The sequence below is a fragment of the Aspergillus tanneri genome (assembly GCF_003426965.1).
Source record: "Aspergillus tanneri strain NIH1004 chromosome Unknown AapTan_2_pilon_pilon_pilon, whole genome shotgun sequence".
NCBI classification, from domain to species: Eukaryota; Fungi; Ascomycota; class Eurotiomycetes; order Eurotiales; family Aspergillaceae; genus Aspergillus; species Aspergillus tanneri.
Window position 1 is genome coordinate 2,051,451 of NW_022984629.1, and position 24,162 is coordinate 2,075,612.

Sequence of the window (24,162 nt, forward strand, 5' to 3'; positions counted from 1 at the left end):
ATCTAATGTTGTCAGTCCCGTCCGAATGAAACGGCGCGATACCTGCGAAGCCCTACCTTGGAAGCACAACCAAGTGACACCGGACACGCTCAATGGGCAGATACCTTCATCAAAATCAAACGGGACAGTACATCAGTATATCCTCCCCGCGATGGATCGGCCTGCAACAGTGGACAACCAGAGCGAGCGGAGTGGAAGGAGGAGAGCTCTGCTTTTGTTTTGCTCGGAGCACCGCAATTGGGTAGGAGGCTGAGTCAGCCAACTCACCTGCCGCCAAAGTTAGAATTCCCGATCGGAACTAGCGCCAAAATTTTGAAGATTTCGAAATTTCGCAGATTTCGAAAGAGGCCGACGACAACTTCTCCACGCCCGGTTGTCGCCCTCGCTCCCTTCTCGTCCTGTTCAATTCTTCCCGTGACTCCAGAAATCAAGATGGCAAAGGACAAATCTGAAAAGAAGGACAAGCGCGAGAAGAAGGAGAAGCGCTCGGAGAAGGACGGTGTCCACAAGAGCAGCAAGAAGGATAAGAAGGAGAAGAAGGACAAGACTGCGCTTGCCGAAGCGGTCGAGCAAGAACTTACCACCAAGGTTCTGGATGGAATTGACAAGGCCGTTCCGTCAGAGACTCCCGTTAATGGCATCGTTAAGGCTGAGATGGACGTTGACGGTCCCACTGGCGCCGTTGTACCGTTTGCCAATCCTTTGGTAGAAGACAAGTCGGCGAAGAAGGTTCTGAAGAGTGTCAAGAAGGGTGAGTCTTGTACAGCTATGCTTGTTTTAGGATGAGCTTGTCTTTTTTTTTTTTTTTTTTTTGGAACACTTGGCTCTGTTGGGTCAATGAAATCGCCAAGTGAAATTCCCTCGTCCTTTTACAAAGATCAAGACCTTAAACTCATGAGATAATGTACATGTTGCCTATTTTACAATATGCTGATGTTATGCTTCTATACAGCCGCTGTCAACAAGTGCCTCAAACGAGGTGTCAAGGAAGTGGTCAAGGCTCTCCGGAAGTCGCCCGTCCCTGCCCCCAACTCTCCCATCACTACCCCCAATGGTATCGTTATCCTCGCCGCGGACATTTCGCCCATGGATGTCATTTCTCACATTCCCGTGCTCTGCGAAGACCACGGCATCCCCTATGTCTTTGTCACATCCCGAGCTGAGCTCGGTAACTCGGCCGCAACCAAGCGCCCCACCAGCGTTGTCATGGTTGTGCCTAAGTCGGCTGCCAAGGGGAAGAAGAAGGACGATGAGGATGACGGCGAGGATTTCAGTAAGGTGTACGAGGAGTTGGCCAAGCTCGTCGAAAAGGAGCTTAAGAGGGTGAACCTTTAGAGCTTGGATTTGGGTCCTAACTTTGGTCTTTTCTGTTGTTTCTTTTTAATTTTAATTTCAAGGTTTCTTCATTTACTTGATGTCTTGTCGCTTGCTATGGCTGTACAGTTCCACTTCGTGTTGACTGACAAGACAGTGCATGTCTCTGGGGTCTGGCCTTTGGGACATGTTCATGGGTTTGATCTTTTATGATATGTGCGTTGCAAAACTGGCGTTCTCACATTGGTGTACGAAAAAGGCAGGAAGTGTGGAATCAAAAAAAATACCAAATTCACTCGAACTATATGGAGTAGATCTAACAACTGGTAATAGAATATCTCTGTTGAGTTGATTGATTAGCAGTGTCGAGCACGGCCGAGTGTATGATGGATAGATCCATTGTTCTGCAATACCCCTTCCAAATAGTACACACTCCAAGGCCAACATCAATCGGTCAGAAAGACACGAACTTCAAAGCTAATGACCTGATCGTCACAGCCTCCACCCAGAAATGATAGATCGATAGACTGTCCACGCCAACACCGCCCCAAGCCGGGTCGCAAAAAAAGCTTAACCTGCGAATCCGTCAGCAAGGGATGCATAATAATGGGCGATGATCCACCCACGACAGCACCTCCCATTGGGGAAGGGAGAAGAGCCACAGTCGATTTCTGAACGCTGGTCGAGTGTCAAGGACGCAAGGATTGGTTGTCAATCGGTCAAATCTACGTCCTTTGTATAGGATGAATGGATGAAGCTCACCATACTTAAACGGTGGCTGATTCCTCGGGAGCGAACAAAGAGTGCTACATTTCATTTCACGGAACTACTTCAGTCTCGGTCTCTGTCTCTGTGTACACGGTCGAGTTGCAGGGGTTTGGTTGCAATTATGCTAGTCTGTTATTATCTCGCTCTAGCCTGGGGGTATCTCTGCATCGTAGGAGCACTTCCTATTTCCAGTCATTGTGACTCTTTTGGGCCGTGTATCTCATTCTCATCGGATGCGTCGTCCTTGGTTCCTAGTTCCAGGGAGGGCATGAAGCATCGGGTTTTGGGAAAGGTGAGATATTCGATCATTTTTAGGTTATTACAGAAAGTGTGTTGCTATACTAACATATATAACTCAGGTACATATCGTCGAGAAAGGTCCTCCTTCATCGTCTCCAAACCACCTTCAGATCTCGCATCCACGATGGAAACTCCCTGTCCGTTGGCCTCACAGAGTGTATGGCTACGTCGTCACCCAACAACCAAGACACATACAAACCGCAACGTCCAAATTATTTCCCGAGAAGCAGGGGCATGGACCAGATAGAGCGCAGAATCGGTTCCACGCCGTATACAGGATGATCCAGTCCCTAAGGGAAACCGATCGAATGCTGGCACCAGTGGCGATCTTGTTTGTTCTGTTGTGGTTGGCAATTGTGGCGGTTGGGATCGTGGAAGCTGTAAACATGTGCTGGGAGCGATGGGGATCTACAGAGGGGGGTGTTTGGGGGGAGGAGAGAATTCTTTTTGATGTTTTGGAAGATGCGGTGATTGGAGCGGTGCCGATGGAGGATCGAGATGATCCGGACGAAGAACATAGATTGAAGTTATGATATGATGCATGCATACATCTTTTAAGGTTTTTTAGAAAAGATGCAAGATCCATTTGGAGAATACTGCCCTGAACAGTTTCATCCATAATACATTGCTGTGAACTGACCTGCTGATCCTATCGTTTCATTTAAGAGCCCTGAAAGTACAAAAAAGTAGAGCACCCGCTCAAGTTTTGATAAAAACATCATTACGCTCTCTGGTCTTTCTGCAGAGGCTGATACCAGTGTTCGTCGTCAACTCCCTTTTCCCTCGGACCACCTGCAGCATCAGGCCAGCGGCCATACCAGGATCGCTCTTGGATCCAATATCGGCGTTGTAGCTGGCATTGGGCTTGTCCCCATCGAATCCACCTTGCGTCAAGTCCGTGCCCTTGGGTTTACCGCTACCGTGCTGTCCGGTCAAAGACACCTGTCCAGCATTATACTGACTTGTAGATCCACTACCGCTGGCTGTGGATCGACCGATTCTAAGTTCCTGTTTGGCAGCAGAAGGGCCACCAACGTAGCCAGACTCTGGCATATGAAGACCAGGGGAAATTTCCCTGTCCACCAAGGGTTTCGGGATACTTCTCTTGTCAATCTAAGTTCTCACAAGCGGCTCCGACCCGCGCAGAAGGTAGCTCGCTGGCGGCAGAAGTCTGTGTGTTCGTGACCGTGAGTTTGCTCCCGGAACTCCAACCACTAACGAAAGCACCACCCTTGGTAGCAGACTCGGCGGCCAGAGAGTCTTTGGGACAGTTCCAGCGCGTCCATAGATGGGGTGTCGAGTAGCCTCAGGGGCGCTTGTGACCTGGACCCACGTTAGGTACTGGACGTTCTGACTTTTGGAATACATGATTACAGCATACCTTGGTGCTTCGAGGACTGGGGGGAATAGGCTGTCCTTGGAGATCCATTTGACTGATAAGTAGTTTATGGTGCAACTGCAGGGAATACCAATAGCTCGCGCGCTCGAATGATTATATGTCCAAAGAGTGATCTGAAGACTGGTCTTGACGGTGCAATGGCAATGCCAAATAGCTTTACTTGGTAGATATCTTCAACCTGCTCGATGTCCCCAAAGCTGGATGATGTCATTCTGGCGGTGTCAGTCCACAATTCCCAGATCGCCATTCAAAAGTGAACATCAAAAAGCAAAGCCAAGTCTTTAGACTCTCCAGTGATGCGTAATAACGCAAGACAAGAAAATATAGTCCACTTTTCAGGGCCCCTTATGGAGTCTAATCCGAGGGGCTGTATCGTGGTACGCGGATTGCTGACAGCATCAATCCTGTTGGGCAATCCAGTATTTCATGAAGGGGCAGAAGTGGTTTTTTCTCATGGTCTCATGTACTGAGTTCTGCGTTCTGGTTGATCTGCGGTCGTTGGGCTGGGTTGCATCACTCCACGAAGGGTTTTTCTTTCCTCTTGAGATTTGACTGCATTGACATTTGTTTGTCGATGATATGTTACGTGCATCAAATCAAACCCAAAAGTCTCAGGCACTAGAAGTGTGAACCCCAGCAAACTATGATGTAAGACCATACTCTATGCTACACTCCCTTTACCATTCAGGAAAAGAGATTCTGAAACGCTTGCCAGTTTAAAACTACTAGTACATGCAAGGAATTGGACTATATATTCATCATCAAAGCTCGTTAATCCCCATACAACTCAATCTCGGCTATCGCGTCAAAGCATCTTTGGGAAGACGTCCAAGGTTGTCTTTACCCTGGCGCCCAAAGTTGCCGAACGGCTCGGTATTCTGATTTTCATTCATCTCCCAGCTGCCGGACACTGGTTGCTGCAGTCGCAGGTTCCCTAGAGTGCTATCTCCCTCGCCTGAGACAGGTCCCTCGAAATGGCCAGAGCCGACATTGACGGTTATATGGTCGGCGGAACGACCAGTCACTAGGCGTGGGTAGTTGGATAGGTAAATGTAGGGTCGCTTTGGCGCGATCAATCTCTGCCTGTTTGTTTGTGCTCTCGCTGATCACTGGCTATGTCAAGTTAGTCTTGATGTCTTGTGGATATGAAAATACCTGGTCAGAGGGCATAGGTTACCTTCATCGCAGAGATGTCAGACTCCTTACGTGGTTTTCCAACATGGGCTTGGGCGAGTTTGGATTCCTCCTTGCGGAGGTCCTGGATGGTGGTGTGGAAATTGTTGGCGGACATTTTGATAGAAGTAGTGACTTGAAGTATCGTAATATGTACGTAAATAGCGGAAAACGGGAATTTGAAGTCTGTGATCATCAGCAATCAATATCCTCTAAATAAAGTGAAATATATAGGCGTTTTAACTTATTATAGGTAGTTATATTTTATTGGGTAGTTGACAAACTGATATTGACAGGGCCAATAGCGTCTATGACGATATCATATAGGTCTTGGTTCGCCTTCTATCATCTTCTATATAGGGTAGCTGCGCATTAGGTGGATTTAGACCTAGGATGTACATCCAAATTAACAATGAGAATGGTGAAGAGCTAATTGATAATTTGTGATATATTTTGTTGTAGGATCGCATTTGACATCATCAGGTGTACTCCAACCCGAGTGATTCGCATTCTACTCCATAGTCCCTTTAAGTCTATGCCCATGGATGTAAATCTAGATACACTAAACTTTAAACATATACATTGCTCTAATTCATAGACAAAGACTACAGTATCGTCCTCTTTTAACGCAAGCACCAGATCCTATTTTTTATACTAGAATGAACCCTCTATCCACATTTGCTACCTGACACCATACACTATAATAAGTTTCTTCCAGAGCAATTGTGTGCGTTTAAGTTCATCTTGGAAATCACCAACCTATTTCATGGATGCTAGAATGGGTTAACTAGAGCTCTTGGCCATGTCATCTCTACATGGATGATATAAAGCCTTAGTTAATTGAACGTAATCAACAAAAGTTATTCTACCAAGACTGACAAGGAAGTATATTAAAATTCCTTCATCTCTATTAAAGTTCTACCTTCGATTTGAGTCCACACAACAACACCTAGTAAGCTTTGCGGTAATCCTACAGTTCGACACAAAATTCAAATGTGAATTTAACTTCAAGGGCATTGTGACATGATTTTATATCTGGCTGGCACATTAGACATTAGTGCTGTCCTCTAGTTTCGGTGACCAGAGGCATGTCAGTCTTCACTGGCATCCGGCCTTTGGCGACCCAATTTACAAAGCAGAAACATAACCCAAAGTCCCTGTCCAAACCTCCTAATTTTAGACGGACTAAGTGTAAATATATTATTTCCCATCATTTTTATTAATTGTTTTTACCCCAGCAATACCGTAGGTCTTCGAACCCCACGACATCGACTTTTATCCATGAAAAGACACATAGTTACAGTGGGCCTTAGTTATATCGAACGATGACATCAGAGGATCAGTCCGATCGGACATGGCCGTTAGTACGCACTTTTTTCGTAATATATTTATTTATAAGGCGCCCAAGGGTTCGAACTCAAATTTGAGAGGTGGATTCGATCGATTTCCAATTCGGCAGGTTCCATGTTGGGACGATTTTCTGGAAAACTTCTTCCGTCGTGATCCATCGGCCAGCATTGTATAAAATACAATAGTTGTGTACTCCGTCATAGTACAGAGTACACTGTCGGAATTAAGTAGTTAGTAGGAGGAGCTTGGTTAGCGATCGAGTAATAATATGCTTGTCTGTACTGAAAAGGTATACAGGGTGTGATATTTATAAGAAGGGGAGAGAGGAGTGGAACATTGGATACGTAGATCAAGGTGGCGGTGCGGGTGGGTACTAAAATTGGCTTATAGAATCCCTTACATTCATATCAGTTATTGAAATCTTCTCTCCCTATAGATACTTTAAATCTGTAAGGTGCAGTGCATACTAGTTGGCCATGTCTTAATCAGATTGGGTTGTTCAGAGACAAGATCGTCTGCTCTTTTGTATGTGAATTGTGCCTGTTAGCGGCATTACAGTCTGCAAGAGACCTTGCCATGCAGCCGGTGAATTTCTGACAGCCTTATGTGATGTAACTATCTGCATGGTACTCCGAAGCACATTTCTTCTTTCTTTCTTAAAATAAAAAAATAAAGAAAAGAAAACTATATACCAAGGCTATGAAGACTCAGCAATTTCTTATCCACAAGATATTAAATATTACCTTTGGAATATACGGTTGTTCAGAGACCAATGCAATATTATCTATCTCTGATACATATCTTCATTGCCGGATCCAGCAGATCAAAGAGCACAAAGGGTGTTTGTTCGCTGCATGGCATTGCTGCAGACCCTGGGATTGGGCCCTCTGCAGCCTTCCTCAGAAGTTCTCCCAAGTACCCAGCGTCCTGCCTATAATCCTACCACAACGACCTGTAAAGACCATCAGGAAGTTGCCTGCAAAGCAGTGCCTCTCTCAGAAGGACAACTGATAACACAGAGAGCTATGCAAGTAGCAACCGGGTCGAATACCGACTCATCAGACGCTATCAACACCTATCTTGCCCCGGTTCACTAGCAAAACATGACCAGAGGCATCATAATCGTGAAGGGCTGTTCCGGTTGATCAGTCATATCCGATTCCTTGACCATCAATTTTCTCAGATCCGGAGGCCGAGTACATTCCGGGACATGCATGATAGATCCTGCAAGAACAGCACATTAGGCGTAGATGCTGAATGTGAGACACCCGATACCTCGGGTAGCCCGTGAATGCATCGACTTCCACGTCACAAGCTTCGAGCGCACCGAACTGGTAGGGTTTTACCCAACAATGCCGGGACAGTGCAGGTTAGGTTGCAGCCAGGTGAAGTCTCGAGACATGTCAAACCCCGGAAATTCGACGATGCATCTAACCCGTTTGGCAGCGGAGTATTTTGCATCCACGACTAGAACCATGTACTAACTGCAGGTTAGCCGAATGTATCCTTCACTATCCCCTAGTCCGCCCGTCCGGGGGAGATATCAAGTAATCCTTGTCTTACGTACTCCATAGTATTGTTAGCCTCGGCCAAGTGTCCAGTGCGACCAATTCAGATTACACAGTGGAAGAAACCCGGGGCAACCGCGACGGAGAGTGGCCAGTGTTGTCATTAGTCGAACCAGGGTCACGTGGATGCCTTTTCGATCCTGTGAGATGGTCTCATTGAGGCATCGTACAGGTGAGGATGAAATAAACAAATAGACAAAAAAAACGTCAATAAAATGTCACGTTATCGACATCGGGTGCAACAGTCTACTCCGTATAGCTAGTAATAATAATTAGACTAAGCAGTACCGATGGAAGCGCCGTCCCCTACTACGGAAAACGACTATACTAAACTCGGAATTTCGTACTTGATACAATGTGACAAAAAGCTCCCAATAAAGATGAACAGTTCTTGAAATAGACATCCATCACTCGATCCATGCATGATCGGCCAACGTACTGGGTAAGTTTTACCCCGGGGGCGTTGGAGACAGGCCATTGAAACACATGGGCGACAACTTGCGGCGCTGCAAACCAATCAGGGCTGCCTACACTGCACCCTCTGCCGAATTAGTATGCAACGCTAAGGTAGGGGGCGGAATAAGTCTGTCAGGGAGTTTTGTCTTTTCTATCGGATATGAGGGGACACAACCAAGGGTTCCCTTCAGGAGTTCAGTATGATTTTGAAGGACGCGAAACAATATTAAGGCTGGCCTGTGCAACGGAAACTGACGAAGCAGTACCAGACAAGGTCGATCTCCCTAGGGACAAACAAAATGGATAGATAATGACTGACGGGATCTATTCTTGTCTTGTCTTTGAAACAGTACTCTGTATGGTGTGCCTGAATATTGAACGGATTTAGTAGGATAAAAGATGGAGTTGGTATCCGCTGGGCGGTTTCACCCATCCCCTGGTCAAGACGTGTCAATCTTTTGAAGGGATCATGGCGCTAGTCCAGTTTGGGGAAATATAATTATGGAGCGGAGCCAGTGGGAGGCAGCAAACCACTGGAAGGTAATAAAACTAGCGTCCAATGCGGTAAGTCATCTTCCCACTACTGGTAGCGCTTGGTCAACAAGCGAGATTTCACTCGTCAGACACCGCTACTGATTGGTGGGTGTGTTCAGGTACGGACATTTTAGTCTCTTGGGTGCCTGGAGTGATTTCTCCGGAAACATCAAGATAAAGAATTAATATTGGCGTTAATATTAATAGATTAATAGGCAGATGAATATTTCTCATTCATGGAAGTCCTAATACGAAGTACGACTTACTAGGTAAGTCGGAGCGACTTCCGCAATCAATAATCTCATTTTCTCTATCCTTATAGCAATAGAAAACTATTTACCATTATTGCTATTTTTTAACTATTTTATTCTGTTTCTCCTGATTACTATGATTAGAATCGTTGGTCACGGGTAAGTCACCCCCAAACCCAATTGTGCTTGATATTCATATTCCTAATTCCTACTAAACCGATCCAAGCATTTGACTTTGGTTGGCCCCAAACCAGGGGCATTTTAAGCTCGTATCCTGGTGGCGACCTAGAGTGCATGACGTCTTCCATTTGAATGTTCGACTCAACATTGAACCAAGACCATTCAGCCGGCTAGAAGAGTCCAGGAAATTAAGAAAATCATTACTGCCTCCATCAATTGCCCAATCGTCGTAATTGAACGTTGGGCAAGCAAACTGAAGAGTAGGGAAAACGCAACCATCCGAGGAAGCCCTCTCCACCGTCAATTTCCCCATAAACAGACATGCATTCAATCCGTACCAGTGCCAAGCCCTTTTGGTCCAAGTCATGGGGAAGGACATTATCGGGATACCGCCACTCTTCAGGCGACCGACTAGTAGGTTATGCAGCAGGGAGTTGTATTACTTGACTACCTTCCGTGCCTTAGGTATATCTTACTCCTATCTACTATCTACTACTAGTAAGTACTCATATCGACTATATTGCCAGTCAGGGACCGCCAATCCAATCAATCAATATTCATTTATTCATTCACGGCGTCGTCCCGACGTAATAAAACGCATACGTACGGAGTACGAGACCGTAACAGGGCGTCCCAGCCAATCATCCCCTGCCGCAGCGCTCCATCCATACATCGTCTTTTCTCCTCCCTCTTTTTCCCCACCAGATTTTTTAGGTTGGCTTTGCTGCAAGTCAGCCTTTTCCACCCTCGACAGCCGTAATGTAATTAGGAACGGCCCACCCGTCACGACAACTATCATCCTCTCCTTCCTTCCGACTTCATTTTCCTTTTTCCAGGTTGATCCTCTCTCCTCTCCTCTCCTCACCTCACCTCACCTCCCTCTACCTTCCCTCCTTCTATCTCCCTCTCCCTCTCCCTCTTCTCTTCTCCATACCCTTTTTCTCAACCACACACTCTTTTTCATTCATTTCTCCTTCTTTTCCGGCGTATCCGTCCATGCTTACTGGCCTCCTCCGTGGCCGTCCGTTCCTTACGATATCATCATTCTTAGCCAACATAACAAGTTAACTCATCGCCCCGGTTTCAACCGAGACCATTCTGTACATCGTCTCGATTTAAGAAAAAACATTTGACTACAAGTTTTATATCCCTGTGGGCCGAGGAGGCTTTTTCCCGCCTTCTCTCTCACCCTTTCGATCTTGCAGTTTATCGATTCTCAGCCGTTACTTTGGACTGTGTATCCTTGGTCCCAGAATTTCAATGATACTTGTGCGATTTTGAAGACCTCCAGACGAAGTCCCAGTTTTGGTCTGGAGGTCCCCCTGCGTCTGGATCACGAGCGTATCTACCACGAGGCTGGTCGGTGAGGTATTGGCTCGCGGTGGGTGCGAACTTGGCTTGTTGACATTATCGATTCTCGGTCATGGCTTCGGTCTCTTTTCCTCTACAGCCTCAAACTACTTCAGTCTTTTCTCAACGTCTCGACTCGATTGGTCAGCCCTCCGGCAGTCGTAGCCGCCACAACTTCGCCATGCCTGCGCCGCTTCCAAATCCACCGTTTGTGTTCCCAGCCCGAGAGCCGGATGCAATGTCACAGGCGATAGATGACACGCCAAACCTTCCCGCCTTTTCCTTTAATCCGGGTTCTATACAACCATCACAGCCGACAACGCCAACGTCAACGCCAACGCTACCAACAAGTCGACCGGTTGGACACCGTCGGCGATGCAGCGAGTTCGTTGGCGGCGAGCATATGGTTGCCTCTGGAATATCGGATGCAGGTCAAAAGAGCGGAGAGGATTCAACCCCTGGCCCTGCTAGGCTACCAGCTCCGGGGCCCGGTTTCAGTGCAATGGGCCCAGGAAGGCGACGACATGCCCATCGACGCTCAGCGGCGGTTTCCAGTGTGGACCTAACCGCTATTTCGAAGGCGTTCGGCCCGGAAAGTTTGGTCGAGAGTGCTCCAAGAACACCAGCAGATGGGCTACAGGATCTTAGTCCGTCAGATCTGTCCCGTAGACCTATATCTAACTCGGCAACCAACCTAGGCCGGCCGACACCACCTGCGTCTCCCCAGATAACGATTAATGGGGTGCCTCCTAGCAATGCACAGCCTGAGGTCTCGATTGTCTCTGATGCAGCCGAACGTCCACTTTCCGACGTCTCAAGGAATTCTGAGAGTACAATACAGTCAATGGAAGTCGCTAGAGATAACTATAGACCTGGTCCCTCTACCAGGGAACTTGCGTTCCCCATGAATCAGAGTCCTAAACCGCGACCGAGAACTGCGGACGCATCACTAATGCTAAATCCAAACAATACAGGCAGTGACGAACTTTCAGGGATGAAACATCCGCTTTCTGCTGCGGGACATTCTCGTTTCCGAAAAAGCATGTCGTCGGGGATCCTAGATGCAAAGCTCAGGAAAAGTGACAGGATGAGAGAGGATACCCGGTGGGCAGAGACCTTGAGGCATTCTTCATCTGACGATGGAGATTCAGTTGCATCAGGCGACGATCACGCAGCAACTGAATCACCGTCCACTTCTAAGAAAAGATCGAAAACCAAGAAGAGGCAGAAGAAAGTACGGTCTTGGGCTGGTGCAATTTTGACAAGAGGAAAGGTCAAGCGCAAAGATGATATGGCAGGGTCCAAGTCGTCTCCGTCACCTGTACTCACCCGGACCAATTCGGACCTTGGCTCAGGACTCGATGTGAACTTCGACGACGATAACGTTGTTGTGATCCGAACACCCACCAATCCTACTTCTCCGGATTCTCATAGTCCATCTGATAATGCTGATGCACCGGCATCGCTGGAGAACTCATGGAAACCGAGAAGCTTTTATGAGCAAGGTAGACAGAATGATGTTCTAAGTCCGATCATCGATCTGGATGCTGCTCTGGGACCTTTCAATACCCCTGACATGGGGTCCAGTGGTACTGCTAAGAGTGGCTTTTCGGCGGCAACCAAACGGATGTATAGTGGTGGACGACGGGGAGAATTCGTCGGCCCGGAAATGCGCTACCATCGTCGTACTGAAAGCGCACCTGAAATGCCTCCTTTTGATCGCAGCTTTTTAAACAACCGATTGGTAAACAATTCAGCCTTAGAGAACCCCGACGTTTTCTACGAGGAGGAGGAGGATGCATTTCTGGCGGCTACAAGTGAAAACGACGAACGAGGCCCTTTGCAGGGTGTCGCAGGCGCTGCTGATCAACAATCACTAGAAAGCAAAGAAAGCTCTGATACTCTTACCCGGCAACCAGGGGAGAATTTCGCCAACCCACAAGAACAGACTGGTCTTGGAATCCAGAAACAGGAACCGGACGACGCCCCGGATTCCCTTGCCACATGTTCAAACCAGGAGAACCAAAACCCCACGGACCAACAATCTGCTTCTGATCAGCTACGGGATGCGAGGAACCCTTTTTCCAACCAGCCGAAAAGTCCCGTGGAGCTGATCAAACATGAGGATTGGCTACGCAAAGTGCCGGTTCCTCCTAGTCCAGACATTTCACCTCGTTTTCTGCCCACAGACCGGCCTGCGACCTCGCCGATTGATTTTACCCCCAACATCCCTATCCCTCCCCTTTCTCTCCAGGGTGGCACCTCTGTTTCGAACTCTCCCTTTCCATCCCCTGACTTTGCCGGCTCGTCTCCCGACTTCCCTCGTTCGATCACCACTTCGTCTACCACTGATCGTAATTTCTCGAGCCCCTCCTACAACCCGTCTATGGAGTTCCCTCATGCATCCGCCGATGATGTGCCGTCACTGACTAGCAGTGCATCGACAACAACAAATACGTTAAATCGTTTTTCGGCAACTTTCTTCCAACGGTCCCGGTTGTCCACTGATCGCTCGGCATCTTTCTCTGCTGCGGGCAACCGGCGAAATAGTCAGGCCAACTCTTCGAAGCGGTCTAGCCTTGCCAGTCTATCCAAACTGGTAGGTGGACCTCATGTCGAGAGAAGTAAGCTCAGTTATGAGGAGAAGCCACCAAGTGATGAACCAGAGAAGACAAAAAAGGGTCGTCGTATTAGTCGGTTGATGCACTTCTGGAGGACGAAAGAAAAAGACCGGTTGAACCAAAATACAGTTCAGGAAGAACGACCATCATGAGCCAACCTGGATGTTGATAATCTGTACATAGCGTGATTACGAATCGTTCGACATTAGGTCTTTGCAAGATCTTTTTTTGTATTTCGCCTTCTATACTTTTCCTCATCCGACCCTTTTTTCGCTAATTTTCTTATTTGTTGGGATAACTGACGAGTCTCTTTTCTCGGTATGTGTTTACAAGCGTGAGTACGAAGCTCTTTTGATTTATTCATGTTTCTCATCTCTCGTTAAATGTCTGTTGGCGGTTTACGGACACATTCTATTTTCTTCTTTTTCTTCTGTTACTTGGAGCTTTATATTTATTTTATTCTGTGCCTTCCTTTCCGGCGGCGATGAACACTGCCTTCATTCATTTTCTATCATCACTCTACAGGGTATTTATGTGGCGATTGTCCGCATGTGGCATTGCAGTTGGGTTCATTCCTTTCTTTATTTCCCTGCTGGGAGATCTATCGGGTTAGTATCTAGCAAGTCAGATTATTTCAGGCCTATTTGCCTGCACAATATCAATCCACTCTTCGCTTATGAATATGGGGACTATGTAGTGCTGAAGGAGGCGGTTTCGGGGGCAAGAACAAAGCAAAGTTCGTAAAAGAAATAAATGAAATAAAATGAATGAAAAGAAAAAATTGGATTAAATTCCAAAGCCAAAGAACAAAAACCAGTAAGGTAAGCATTGAACATTAAGATATACTTTTGTAGGCGTCGGTTCCGACGGGGCCGATCGAGGCTCTCGACCCCGACAAAATTATACATACAAAAACTTCACCAACTTCACGTCCCAACAATCTACTTCTGGCGTCCTTAAAATGGGCCCACCTCGACTTGGCCCTGCCAAAAAGGCACCCAAAGACAAGAAGAAACCACCACAGGTCCCTCCCCGAGCCAAACAGGGGCGAATCGGGACGGGGGGAACCGGGATTGACTTGACTGCTACCATCCCACTTACTCTGCAACAATTGCTGCTCAATGTTTTCAAATCGGCCTTGCTGACTACACGCGGCCAAGTCTGGAATAATACCAACAATAAAAATAACAACTATGACCATGATACCACTCCAGTGACGGGTCCAAACTCCCACCAATTGGACATCAAGGAACTCATCCAAACCATCAAATCACACCTGTATAACCGCGACTTCGACTCGGCGTTTACCGATGCCAGCGGCGATCTCTTGCGCGCATATGCCCTGCGCTGGAGCTCGACGCGCGCTCTGGGGTATGCCGGGATCTTCAAAGCGGTGTTCAGGGGGATTCTCAACCCACAGGCCCACGCCACGAACCATGTGGTGTGTATTGGGGGCGGTGCAGGAGCTGAGATTGTTGCTTTGGCTGCTGTGTGAGAGACCTGTTGGATGGGAGGGATAGAAATATGCTGTTGACGGAGGGTGTTAGTAGTGTTTCGTTGGAGGAGAAGGAGAGTGGTACATCATCCACATTAGCATCGACGTTACCATCATCTTCCAATCCCCGTTGCACGACTTCTTCAAGACCATCATTGTCGTCATCATCGACGACAACACGGCCCCATCATCCCGGCCTGTCTGTCACAGCCGTGGATATCGCAGATTGGTCAATCGTGATTAACCGACTGACATCTGCGATTCAGTCATCAAACGTGCCATCGGGGCCCAAGACACAAACAGCGCCGTTACTAGATCCAAATATGGGACCATTCTCCGTCCGGCTCCAACGTTCGGATGTACTCTCCATATCTGAAGGTCAGCTCAATGAGCTGTTGAACCCCCAGGAGAAGAAACAGTCTCCTCCGACCGCCACGGTACTGGTGACTTTGATGTTCACGTTAAACGAACTCTTCTCGACGTCGATGGCGAAAACGACGGGGTTTCTACTACGCATGACGGATATTCTGCGGCCTGGGGCGGTGCTCCTGATCGTTGACAGCCCTGGGAGCTATTCGACGTTGAAACTGGGGAAAGGGAAGAGTTCCGCGGGCGGTGGAGAGGGAGAAGGAGGAGTGAGGTCTGCGCAGCAGGAAAGACACTATCCTATGAAATTTCTCCTTGATCATACGCTGCTCTCCGTTGCGGAGGGGAAGTGGGAGCAGGTCTTCTCACAAGATTCGCGCTGGTGGAGGAGAGATGTAGCGGAGTTGAGGTATGATGTTGGGGAAGGGGCTGGGTTGGAGGATATGCGGTTCCAGGTTCATATTTATCGTCGGTTGGAGGGACGATAGGTGGGGGATTGGGGTATTTTCCTTATAGTATTATAGATATGCATGCTGTACGGAGTAATTGGGCTGAAAACGAAAACAATACGACGGACATAATGTGATATGTAGAGAGGAATAGTTATATGATATTGCTACAGTTGGTTAGGAAATATAAGGGAAACAACCATACATCAGTTCGCCGGGAAGATCATGCACGCCCAAGATCCATCCAGTTGAGGAATCGAAGAGAGAATAAAAAGTCAAAAGGAATAAGAGCAAACAAACACTTGGGGTCAAGTTATCCCAAAAACAGAAACTAACTCCTCAATCCAAGTAGAAGGCTGGTGCTCTTGCCGCCTTCCTTGCCATCGCCTCCCGGTAGGTACGTGACATTCGGGTTATTCGACAGAGTCTGAGCAATCTCCCTGCTCGCGTCGATACGACGGATTTCAATGAGACCGCTGCCAGCCTTGGCAACAGCTTTACTGATGATATCGGCACTCTCGGCTTCACCCTCAGAACGGATAACGTTAGCCTGGCGTTCCTGTTCAGCTCTCTCGACGATGAACCGCGCCCGCTCGGCATCCTGCTGGGCGATCTGCTTCTGCTCGACGGCGCGCGTGAACTCCTTGCCAAAGGTCATGTGGGTGATGGAGACGTCTTCCAGGGCGATGTTGAATTGCGCGGCTCGCTTCATCAGGTCCGTCCGGATTCGGTTCGAGACAGCCTCTCGCTGCGTGATGAGCTCGGCAGCGTCGAACTGGGCGACAATGGACTTCAAGACTTCGTTACCGATGGAAGGAAGGACACGTTCATCGTAGTCGGTACCATACGTCTATCGGGAAGGAGCTCCCCATCAGTATTCATCCTCAAAATGGATTGTGTGATCCGAAGAGAAAGAGAGAAAGAGAGCGGAGAGGAGAGAGTAGCGACATACCTGATAGATGGTCGGCAGCTTCGGGACATCAGGTCGGTGCAAGACTCGCAGGGTCAAGCTGACCATCTGCAAGTCCTTACTTCCTGTAGTGGTGGAAATGTTGCGAGGCTTGGTCCGGACATCATAGACGATGGCCCTCTGCAACCAGGGAATAAGGAAATGCGTGCCTTCATTGACGACTTTTTCCTTAACACCGGACAAGCGGTCGAAGATGACGGCGCGGCTGCCACCACGGACGTCGTAAATGGAGGCGTTGACCAGCATGCCACCGCCTAGTAAGAAGAAGGCTCCACGGAGGAGCCTGGGAGAACCGTTGGCAGCCATGATAGGAGTGTATGAGAGAGGAGGGCGAGAGGTGGCGAGAGGGGGGAGAGCGAGTTCTTTTACTTGGAGAGTGAGTTGGATTTGATGATGTCGGGCTTTTCGCATGCTGTCCAAATGCGGACTAGCGCGCCATTCTCATCTTCGCCGTTTTGGCCCGAATGTCAACCTCGACTTCTCTCCGCTGCGTCTCTCGCTCTCAACCCTCTCGACTCGTCCCACTGCGTTTATTTCCTTGTCAATTTCTTTCAAAATGGGTGGCCATTTGGATCCGAAGAGTGGATAGTGAGTTTTTCTGTCCCCCTATCCTGGTAGACTGTGGTCCTTCCCCATCCGCCTGTCCGGTCAATCTGGTCAACCCTGTGCTCATATCCACCTCTGATGCTCGGGATGGTGGAGCTGCAAAGTTCGAGGTCACTAGATGTATACAAGATGATGCTGACGATCTGATCCATGACAGTTATTTGGGGACCTGGGGTGAGATGGGTAGGTTCTAAGACCCTGAACATTGGGAGGACGGTCGACGACTTCTCAAAAAAAGGAAGATACCAGTGCGGCAATTGGTCCTTTATCATTACTGGAGTCTAAATGGCAGCCTTGGTGGTTGTTGCACCGACAAATGCAACCGACAGCCTATATGTTGCGCACTATTCCTTCATATCAGATGCTAATATTGTCTGCTCCTTTCCTTCTAGGATGCCCTACTCCCCAGCGCATCGCGACTTATTCTCTGTCGTCCAACCGTCAGCGTCCCCTTGCTGGTGCTTTTAACTCTGCCATCTTCAACACCTTCCGGAGATTCAGACACCAGGTTCTCTACGTGGCTCCCCCCTTCATTGCCGCCTACGCCGCCATGAACTGGGCCATTGAGGAGTAAGTCGCATTTCCTTGGACACGGCATCGTGATGGACAGGACACGGACTAACTGTGTGTTCTCTTTGAATAGAAACCATTTCCTCAACTCCAAGCCCGGCCGTCTCCTCCACGGTGGTGAAGAGTGAATGAAACCTGGGTCAAGGCTCTCGGAAACTAGGGAACAGACGGGAAGGGTTTGTGATTGCAGTGTACAGTACTAGAAGCAATCGAATGTGTTGCGCACTACCTCAGGACCAGGAAGGAGCTGTAGTCTGTACCGTAATAGATTAAGAGTCTGTTGGATGCCCATTCACCTTAGTAACACTGAGAACTCTCGATGCGGAAAGGGTTTCCCGTTTTGGGCAAAACTTCGAATTACCGGAAATACATGCCAAGACAAGACCAACTAACGGACTGGAACGAGTGGTTCTGATCGTGGTGCCTAAGAATTCGAATGTAATTCTTTATTGTCTACAGTAATTCTCTTTTCTGTCGTGGTCCTGGTCAGTTTCAATGCCCAGCGTAGGGACAGGGAAGTTCCTCTGGTGTAGAGAAATAAGCCGGAGGTAGGACAGTCCAACAGCCAACAGAACCGTCCCCACTGAGAAAGAGAGAAAGAAACAAAATAGCACAACTGCAAGCGGGAAAAAAAAACACCCACGAACAGTGCGTATTGAAAAATTACCCAATACCCGACAGGCCATGAATTTCCTCGTCTTTTCCCCCCACTCGGCGTTGTCTCTCCGTCCTCGACTTTCGTCTTCGCTTCGACATCTCTTTTCCTCTTCCTTCATCCCTTCATCCTCTCCTCCCACTCCGTCTGCTTGTCGTCGTCTTCGTCGTCCCTACCACTCTATCATCATGTCCGAGATCACCCACCCCACCATCAAGGGTATGTCCTCCCCTCTATCTATATATCTATCTAGATCAATCTTGAACTTCAGCCCCTCCATCGCCTGACCACTACCCCGCCTTAAATCTCAGGAACACATGCTCTCTTCCTCTTGGTATCAATGGGTCAATCCCCCAATTGAACACACTCTTCTTGTTCATCATGATCAACTTCGACTACATCAGTTCTGAATTCATTCACTAACCTCTCGTTCACTCTAGATGGCTGGTTCTCCGAGCAGTCGGACATGTGGCCCGGTCAGGCCATGAATCTCAAGGTCAACCAGATCCTGCACCACGAGAAGTCCAAGTACCAGGACGTCCTGGTCTTTGAGAGCACCGACTATGGCACTGTTCTCGTGCTGGACAACGTTGTCCAGTGCACTGAGCGCGATGAGTTCTCGTATGTTTTCTCAACCAACCCCCCCCAGAAAAAAAAAAAAAATTACCGTTACCCCCTCTTCTGCATTTTCCCACATGTCTTATCTCCCAGAATGAATAGAGGCTTATGGAATTTCCAGCTATCAGGAGATGATCACTCATCTGGCCATGAACTCTCACCCCAACCCCAAAAAGGTCCTGGTCATTGGTGGTGGAGACGGCGGTGTGCTCCGTGAGGTTGTCAAGCACGAAACCGTCGAGGAGGCCATCCTCTGCGATATTGACGAGGTATGATATTCCCTGTGCAATGTGCTGAAATTCTGTCTGTTCAACATTACATTGGAACCCTGACTCACCTTCCTATCCTAGGCCGTCATTCGTGTCTCTAAGAAGTATCTCCCCGGTATGAGCATCGGCTTCCAGCACCCCAACGTCAAGGTCCACATTGGCGATGGTTTCGAGTTCCTCAAGAGCCGCCGGAACGAGTTCGACGTCATCATTACCGACAGCTCTGACCCCGAGGGTCCCGCCGAAAGCCTCTTCCAAAAGCCTTACTTCGAGCTCTTGCGCGATGCTCTGAGCGATGGGGGTGTTATCACCACACAAGGTTGTTCGTCGCCTTTCCTTTACTCCCTTTCTGCCTATAGACGCTGTGTTCCCTCTATTACTTCCTATTTCCCTCATTCTTCACATTCCTACTCCAACCCTTCTCTCTCTAGAGTTCATTCCACTCGATGTTTTTGTTTCCTTTCAAGCAACGTGAAGCTAACCAGTCTACGCCCCAAACCACCCGACTACATCGGGATCGGTTTGGGTTCGTGTTTTGCATCGTCAGCCGAAAATGTATGGCTGCATCTGTCTCTGATCACTGACCTCCGCAAGGCCTGCAAGGAGGTCTTCCCTGTCGCCGAATACGCTTACACCACTATCCCCACCTACCCGTCTGGCCAGATCGGCTTCATGGTCTGCTGTAAGGACGCCAACCGCAACGTGCGTGAGCCGGTCCGCACCTGGACCCGCGAGGAGGAGGAGCGTCATTGTCGCTACTACAACCAGGATATCCACCGGGCTAGCTTCGTGCTCCCCAACTTTGCCCGCAAGGCTTTGAACTAGGCTTAGAATTTATGATTACCCCCTTCTCCTTCTCTTCTGGACCTCCAATTAGTTTTTATTATCTAGGGAGTTCGTGCTCCAGCCTAGAGGCACCAGGGATGCTGAAAATCGATGATGATCTGACGACAATGGAATATGACAGGGGTTTAAAGTCCCTGTTTTTCATTTTTAACCACCCCCCCTCTCCCCCAAAAAAGTAAAATTCGTACTCCAGAAATAATATAGTATACGACGCAGAGACATGCCGCCGACGTTGTAGATGTCTGGACTGCCCCATAACCCGAATTCTGCATGGAAGATTAATTGCATTCTTGACTGGTTAAATCTACTACAGGACCCAGCAAAGGGAAATAAAATTGCAGGCAATATATTTAGAATAAATTCGTCAAGCCGTGTATTTTTGAAAGGGCTTCTCCCCGGCGCTGGAGAGCCTCAGGGATCAGCATCGTCCTATGTATTCATAACAAAAAAAGAAATGGCAAACATCACATCGCTAACTCCACAAAAAAGTCTACAGAATTTGCTGGAAAGCACGGTTGATGGGGGAGCGCACGGGGAAGCCCTTGTAGAAGTCAATGGTAGCGAGAGCGCGCTTGCTGATCCCCTCAGGTGTGAATTCGAATTTCTGCAGGACAAACGGGTCAATAGGGGTACTCATGTCATTCGAAGGAGTGATGGGGCCTTACCTTGTACACCTCCTTGTAAGGACCAGAAGCACCGAAGCGGTTCAGACCGAACTGCTCGTGAGAGTAGCGCTCCCAGCCCATGGTGGTGAGGGCCTCGACGGACAAGACGGGGATGCCGTCAGGGAGGACCTTCAGCTTGTAGTCCTTGTCCTGGGCGTCAAAGACCTCGAAGCAAGGGACGGAGACGACGCGAGCGATCACGCCGTGCTTCTCTTTGAGGTAGGTGGCCGCGTCGATACAGATGCTGACCTCAGAACCAGTGGAGATGAGGGTGATCGTAGCGTCGGCGTTCTCGACGACGGGGTAAGCACCCTTCAGAGCAGACTCAATAGTCGAGTGCTCCAGCTGGGGTAGGTTCTGACGAGTAAGAGCCAGAATACTGGGTGTGTGCTTGGAGGTCAGAGCCGAGTAGTAGGCGGCGCTAGTCTCGTTGCCATCGGCCGGACGCCAAACCATGCAGTTGGGGAGAGCACGGAAGTGGGCCAGGGTCTCAATAGGCTGGTGAGTAGGGCCATCCTCACCCAGACCAATGGAGTCGTGGGTAGCGATGTGGATGACACGGACGCGAGACAGAGCCGAGAGACGGACGGCACCGGCGGCGTAGGAGACGAAGTTCAGGAAGGTTCCGCCGGCGGGGATGTGAAGACCATAGGCGGCCAGGCCGTTCATCACGGCAGCCATGGCGTGCTCACGCACACCGTAGCGAAGGTAGCGGCCAGACCACTCGCCAATGCCGTACTCGGGGGGCTGGAAGTCGACGGCATTCTTCCAGCGGGTGTTGTTGGAGCCCGTGAGGTCAGCAGAGCCTGACAGCAGCTCGGGGACGACGCTGTGGATCTTCTCGAGGACAGCCTCGGACAGCTTGCGGGAAGCAACCGCCGGATCGGTGGGCTGGTAGACGGGCAGGTTCTTCTCCCAACCCTCGGGAAGCTTGCCAGCAAGACGACGGGCTAGGTCCGCGTGCTCGGCCTTATACTCCGTGGCATACTTCTGGAAAAGCTGGTTCCACTCCTGCTCTTTAGCGGCACCATGGGCGGCACGCTTGTTGTAGAGGTCGTAGACCTGCTGAGGAACGATGAAGCTCTGTTTGGGGTCGAAGCCAAAGCGCTGCTTGACACCCTCAGCATCATCGGCCTTCAAGGGGTTGCCATGGACACCACCGGTGCCCTGCAGCTTGGAACCAAAACCAATGGTGGTGGTCAAGCGGATCATGGTGGGCTTGTCAGTGACAGACTGAGCCTCCCTGATAGCAGCCTCAATGGCCTCCAGGTCGTTGTCACCGTCCTTGACCCAGAGGGTGTGCCAGCCATAGGCCTCGAAACGCTTGGTGACATCCTCTGTGAACGCACACTTGGTGTCCCCATCGATGGAGATGTGGTTGTCATCGTAGATGGCAATCAGGTTGCCGAGCTTCAAGTGACCGGCCATCGAGGCCGCCTCGCTAGCAATACCCTCCATAGCACAACCATCACCGAAGAAGGTGTATGTGTAGTTGTTGAAGAGGTTGTAGCCAGGCTTATTGAAGGTACCGGCGGCCTGGGCTTGAGCAATGGCAAGGCCAACGGCGTTCGAGAAACCCTGACCCAGAGGACCAGTGGTGACTTCAACACCAGGGGTGTCGTGGGCCTCGGGGTGGCCGGGGGTGATGCTGTCGAGTTGCTACGCGGGATATACCATTAGAACCAGAAATTGAACCAGAAGGTAGGAACGATGACGACATACTCTGAAGGCCTTCAAGTCATCCAGGGTGACCTTGTAGCCGAAAAGGTGGAGGAGAGCATATTGAAGCATGCAACCGTGACCGTTCCTATTATGGAAGCAAAAAGATTAGTTCTGGGACATCGTTTACTCCTCCCAGAGGGGGGAAACAAAAGCAAAGGAAGAACAAAAACAAAAGGAGGGGCAGGGAAAATACATACGAGAGAACGAAACGATCCCGGTTGACCCAGTCGGGGTTCTGGGGGTTGAAGTTCAAGAACTTGTTGAAAAGAACGTGCGACACGGGGGCCATGCCCATAGGGGCACCGGGGTGACCCGAGACAGCCTTGGATGTGGCATCGACCTAGACGGGCATTAGCAACCATGGATCATGCCTCTTTGGTGAAGAGTGCTCCGGAACCCATGTTCCGCGGGGGAATTGCAGACAGGAAAAGAGACATGAAGGAGCGATAACCGCAGGAGCTCTTCCTCCATGGCAGGAAGTGACTACGAGAGAGCTCATTGAAACTCAGAAGGTCTGGAATTCGCTCGTACATGTTGCTCCACCTCCTCCCCCGGCGGAACGCGAAGATTCCAGGAAGACGGAGACATACCGCGAGAACACGGATCGTGTTGATGGCCAATTGATCCAGTTCAGTGTAACCCATGATGATAATGGCTGGAAAAGAAGGATGAGGATTAGCAAAATCAGAGGCAGTGAACAACGGAAAAGCGAGGAGCTACCTTCTCTCGGGATTCTTTTTAGTCAGTCAGTTCGTAAATTCCACGATACCTGTCTTGTCGGACTTTAAGGTACAGAGACAGGAGAAAAAGATCACCGTGAGATGGGAGAGAGGATAGTAGAGGAGGAGGAGAAAGGAAGGGAGAATGGAGAGAGAAGAGAAGAAGGGAAGAAGCGGGTGGGATGGGATGGGCTGGAGGGGCGCAACTCAGCAGGAAGGTGGGGTGGGTAATGATGTCTTGGTGGGGCAGCGCTTCACCGGGGGATTCGGGTGGGAAGTAGAAGTCTGTAAGTGTAAGAGGTAATGCTCGTTCAAGGGTTGTTGATGGAGGATGCCTATCTAGTTTGATGTTATAATCTGTTAGTCCATTATTGTTATAGGTCTGTCTATCTGTAAGTTGTCTTCGTGGTGCATTCACTCCTGCCTCCAGCCCCTCAACGCCTTCATCGTTGCTCTTCTCAGTGCATTGGCATCTATCTAGATATACAGAGTATCTGTAGTATAGGGTAAACCAGAGTAATCATCCATACTATCAACAAAGACAGCTCACCCTGTCAACCCCCACTGAGTTGGCCGCATCCTGCAGTCCAATCCCATTTTGACGGAAGCACCGCCATTTTCCCCGTAACAGGCCTGGGCGGCTATCGACTGAATAATCAATGCCATGCCATGAATCAATCAATTAATGGCAATCATAATCATAATCATTCTGTCGGTTAATTCAATAAAGTAGAATCCAGTCCCCGAGTGAATCCGTCCTCTGGGTCCGGAGGACGCTGCTCCGATGTAGTGGGTTTTACCAAAATTTTTGGTCATTCTCCCAGGAGATCGAAATCAGTACTTAATTACCTGATTTCCCATGTGCTGATGGGATGTACAATAAAATATCTAATTAGGTAAGAAGTTATCAATAGTCAGTTATGTCCATGAGGGCATCATGTTATTGAA

General features: G+C 49.1%; 10 protein-coding genes across 10 annotated transcripts; 6 read left to right on the top strand and 4 right to left on the bottom strand.

The window, feature by feature from the left end:
• Positions 1 to 432: 432 nt before the first annotated feature.
• Positions 433 to 1,335, top strand: NHP2 (snoRNA-binding protein; the record flags this gene model as incomplete). The annotated part of the gene is made up of 2 exons (XM_033565357.1): positions 433 to 751; positions 953 to 1,335. 2 exons carry the CDS (start codon positions 433 to 435, stop codon positions 1,333 to 1,335), a joined length of 702 nt encoding a protein of 233 aa, XP_033431114.1.
• An 868-nt stretch (positions 1,336 to 2,203) lies between these two features.
• On the top strand, positions 2,204 to 2,915 carry ATNIH1004_000650 (uncharacterized protein; the record flags this gene model as incomplete). Its single annotated transcript, XM_033565358.1, has 2 exons — positions 2,204 to 2,374; positions 2,442 to 2,915. 2 exons carry the CDS (start codon positions 2,204 to 2,206, stop codon positions 2,913 to 2,915), a joined length of 645 nt encoding a protein of 214 aa, XP_033431115.1.
• A 166-nt stretch (positions 2,916 to 3,081) lies between these two features.
• On the bottom strand, positions 3,082 to 3,811 carry ATNIH1004_000651 (uncharacterized protein; the record flags this gene model as incomplete). Its single annotated transcript, XM_033565359.1, has 3 exons — positions 3,082 to 3,495; positions 3,589 to 3,705; positions 3,764 to 3,811. The coding sequence occupies 3 exons, from the start codon at positions 3,809 to 3,811 to the stop codon at positions 3,082 to 3,084; spliced, it is 579 nt and encodes a 192-aa protein (XP_033431116.1).
• A 767-nt stretch (positions 3,812 to 4,578) lies between these two features.
• Positions 4,579 to 5,072, bottom strand: ATNIH1004_000652 (uncharacterized protein; the record flags this gene model as incomplete). Its single annotated transcript, XM_033565360.1, has 3 exons — positions 4,579 to 4,715; positions 4,771 to 4,894; positions 4,959 to 5,072. The coding sequence occupies 3 exons, from the start codon at positions 5,070 to 5,072 to the stop codon at positions 4,579 to 4,581; spliced, it is 375 nt and encodes a 124-aa protein (XP_033431117.1).
• A 5,644-nt stretch (positions 5,073 to 10,716) lies between these two features.
• On the top strand, positions 10,717 to 13,416 carry ATNIH1004_000653 (putative cell wall proline rich protein; the record flags this gene model as incomplete). The annotated part of the gene is made up of 2 exons (XM_033565361.1): positions 10,717 to 11,440; positions 11,618 to 13,416. 2 exons carry the CDS (start codon positions 10,717 to 10,719, stop codon positions 13,414 to 13,416), a joined length of 2,523 nt encoding a protein of 840 aa, XP_033431118.1.
• An 809-nt stretch (positions 13,417 to 14,225) lies between these two features.
• Positions 14,226 to 15,613, top strand: ATNIH1004_000654 (25S rRNA (uracil2843-N3)-methyltransferase; the record flags this gene model as incomplete). Its single annotated transcript, XM_033565362.1, has 3 exons — positions 14,226 to 14,753; positions 14,815 to 14,958; positions 15,026 to 15,613. The coding sequence occupies 3 exons, from the start codon at positions 14,226 to 14,228 to the stop codon at positions 15,611 to 15,613; spliced, it is 1,260 nt and encodes a 419-aa protein (XP_033431119.1).
• A 292-nt stretch (positions 15,614 to 15,905) lies between these two features.
• Positions 15,906 to 16,850, bottom strand: phb1 (prohibitin subunit PHB1; the record flags this gene model as incomplete). Its single annotated transcript, XM_033565363.1, has 2 exons — positions 15,906 to 16,424; positions 16,527 to 16,850. 2 exons carry the CDS (start codon positions 16,848 to 16,850, stop codon positions 15,906 to 15,908), a joined length of 843 nt encoding a protein of 280 aa, XP_033431120.1.
• A 250-nt stretch (positions 16,851 to 17,100) lies between these two features.
• QCR8 (ubiquinol--cytochrome-c reductase subunit 8) lies at positions 17,101 to 17,848 on the top strand (the record flags this gene model as incomplete). The annotated part of the gene is made up of 4 exons (XM_033565364.1): positions 17,101 to 17,132; positions 17,308 to 17,333; positions 17,543 to 17,720; positions 17,794 to 17,848. The coding sequence occupies 4 exons, from the start codon at positions 17,101 to 17,103 to the stop codon at positions 17,846 to 17,848; spliced, it is 291 nt and encodes a 96-aa protein (XP_033431121.1).
• Positions 17,849 to 18,563: 715 nt separating this feature from the next.
• On the top strand, positions 18,564 to 20,087 carry SPE3 (spermidine synthase; the record flags this gene model as incomplete). The annotated part of the gene is made up of 5 exons (XM_033565365.1): positions 18,564 to 18,594; positions 18,816 to 18,996; positions 19,115 to 19,262; positions 19,344 to 19,588; positions 19,730 to 20,087. The coding sequence occupies 5 exons, from the start codon at positions 18,564 to 18,566 to the stop codon at positions 20,085 to 20,087; spliced, it is 963 nt and encodes a 320-aa protein (XP_033431122.1).
• Positions 20,088 to 20,598: 511 nt separating this feature from the next.
• On the bottom strand, positions 20,599 to 23,139 carry tktA (transketolase tktA; the record flags this gene model as incomplete). Its single annotated transcript, XM_033565366.1, has 5 exons — positions 20,599 to 20,712; positions 20,774 to 22,432; positions 22,496 to 22,580; positions 22,693 to 22,835; positions 23,086 to 23,139. 5 exons carry the CDS (start codon positions 23,137 to 23,139, stop codon positions 20,599 to 20,601), a joined length of 2,055 nt encoding a protein of 684 aa, XP_033431123.1.
• Positions 23,140 to 24,162: the final 1,023 nt, after the last annotated feature.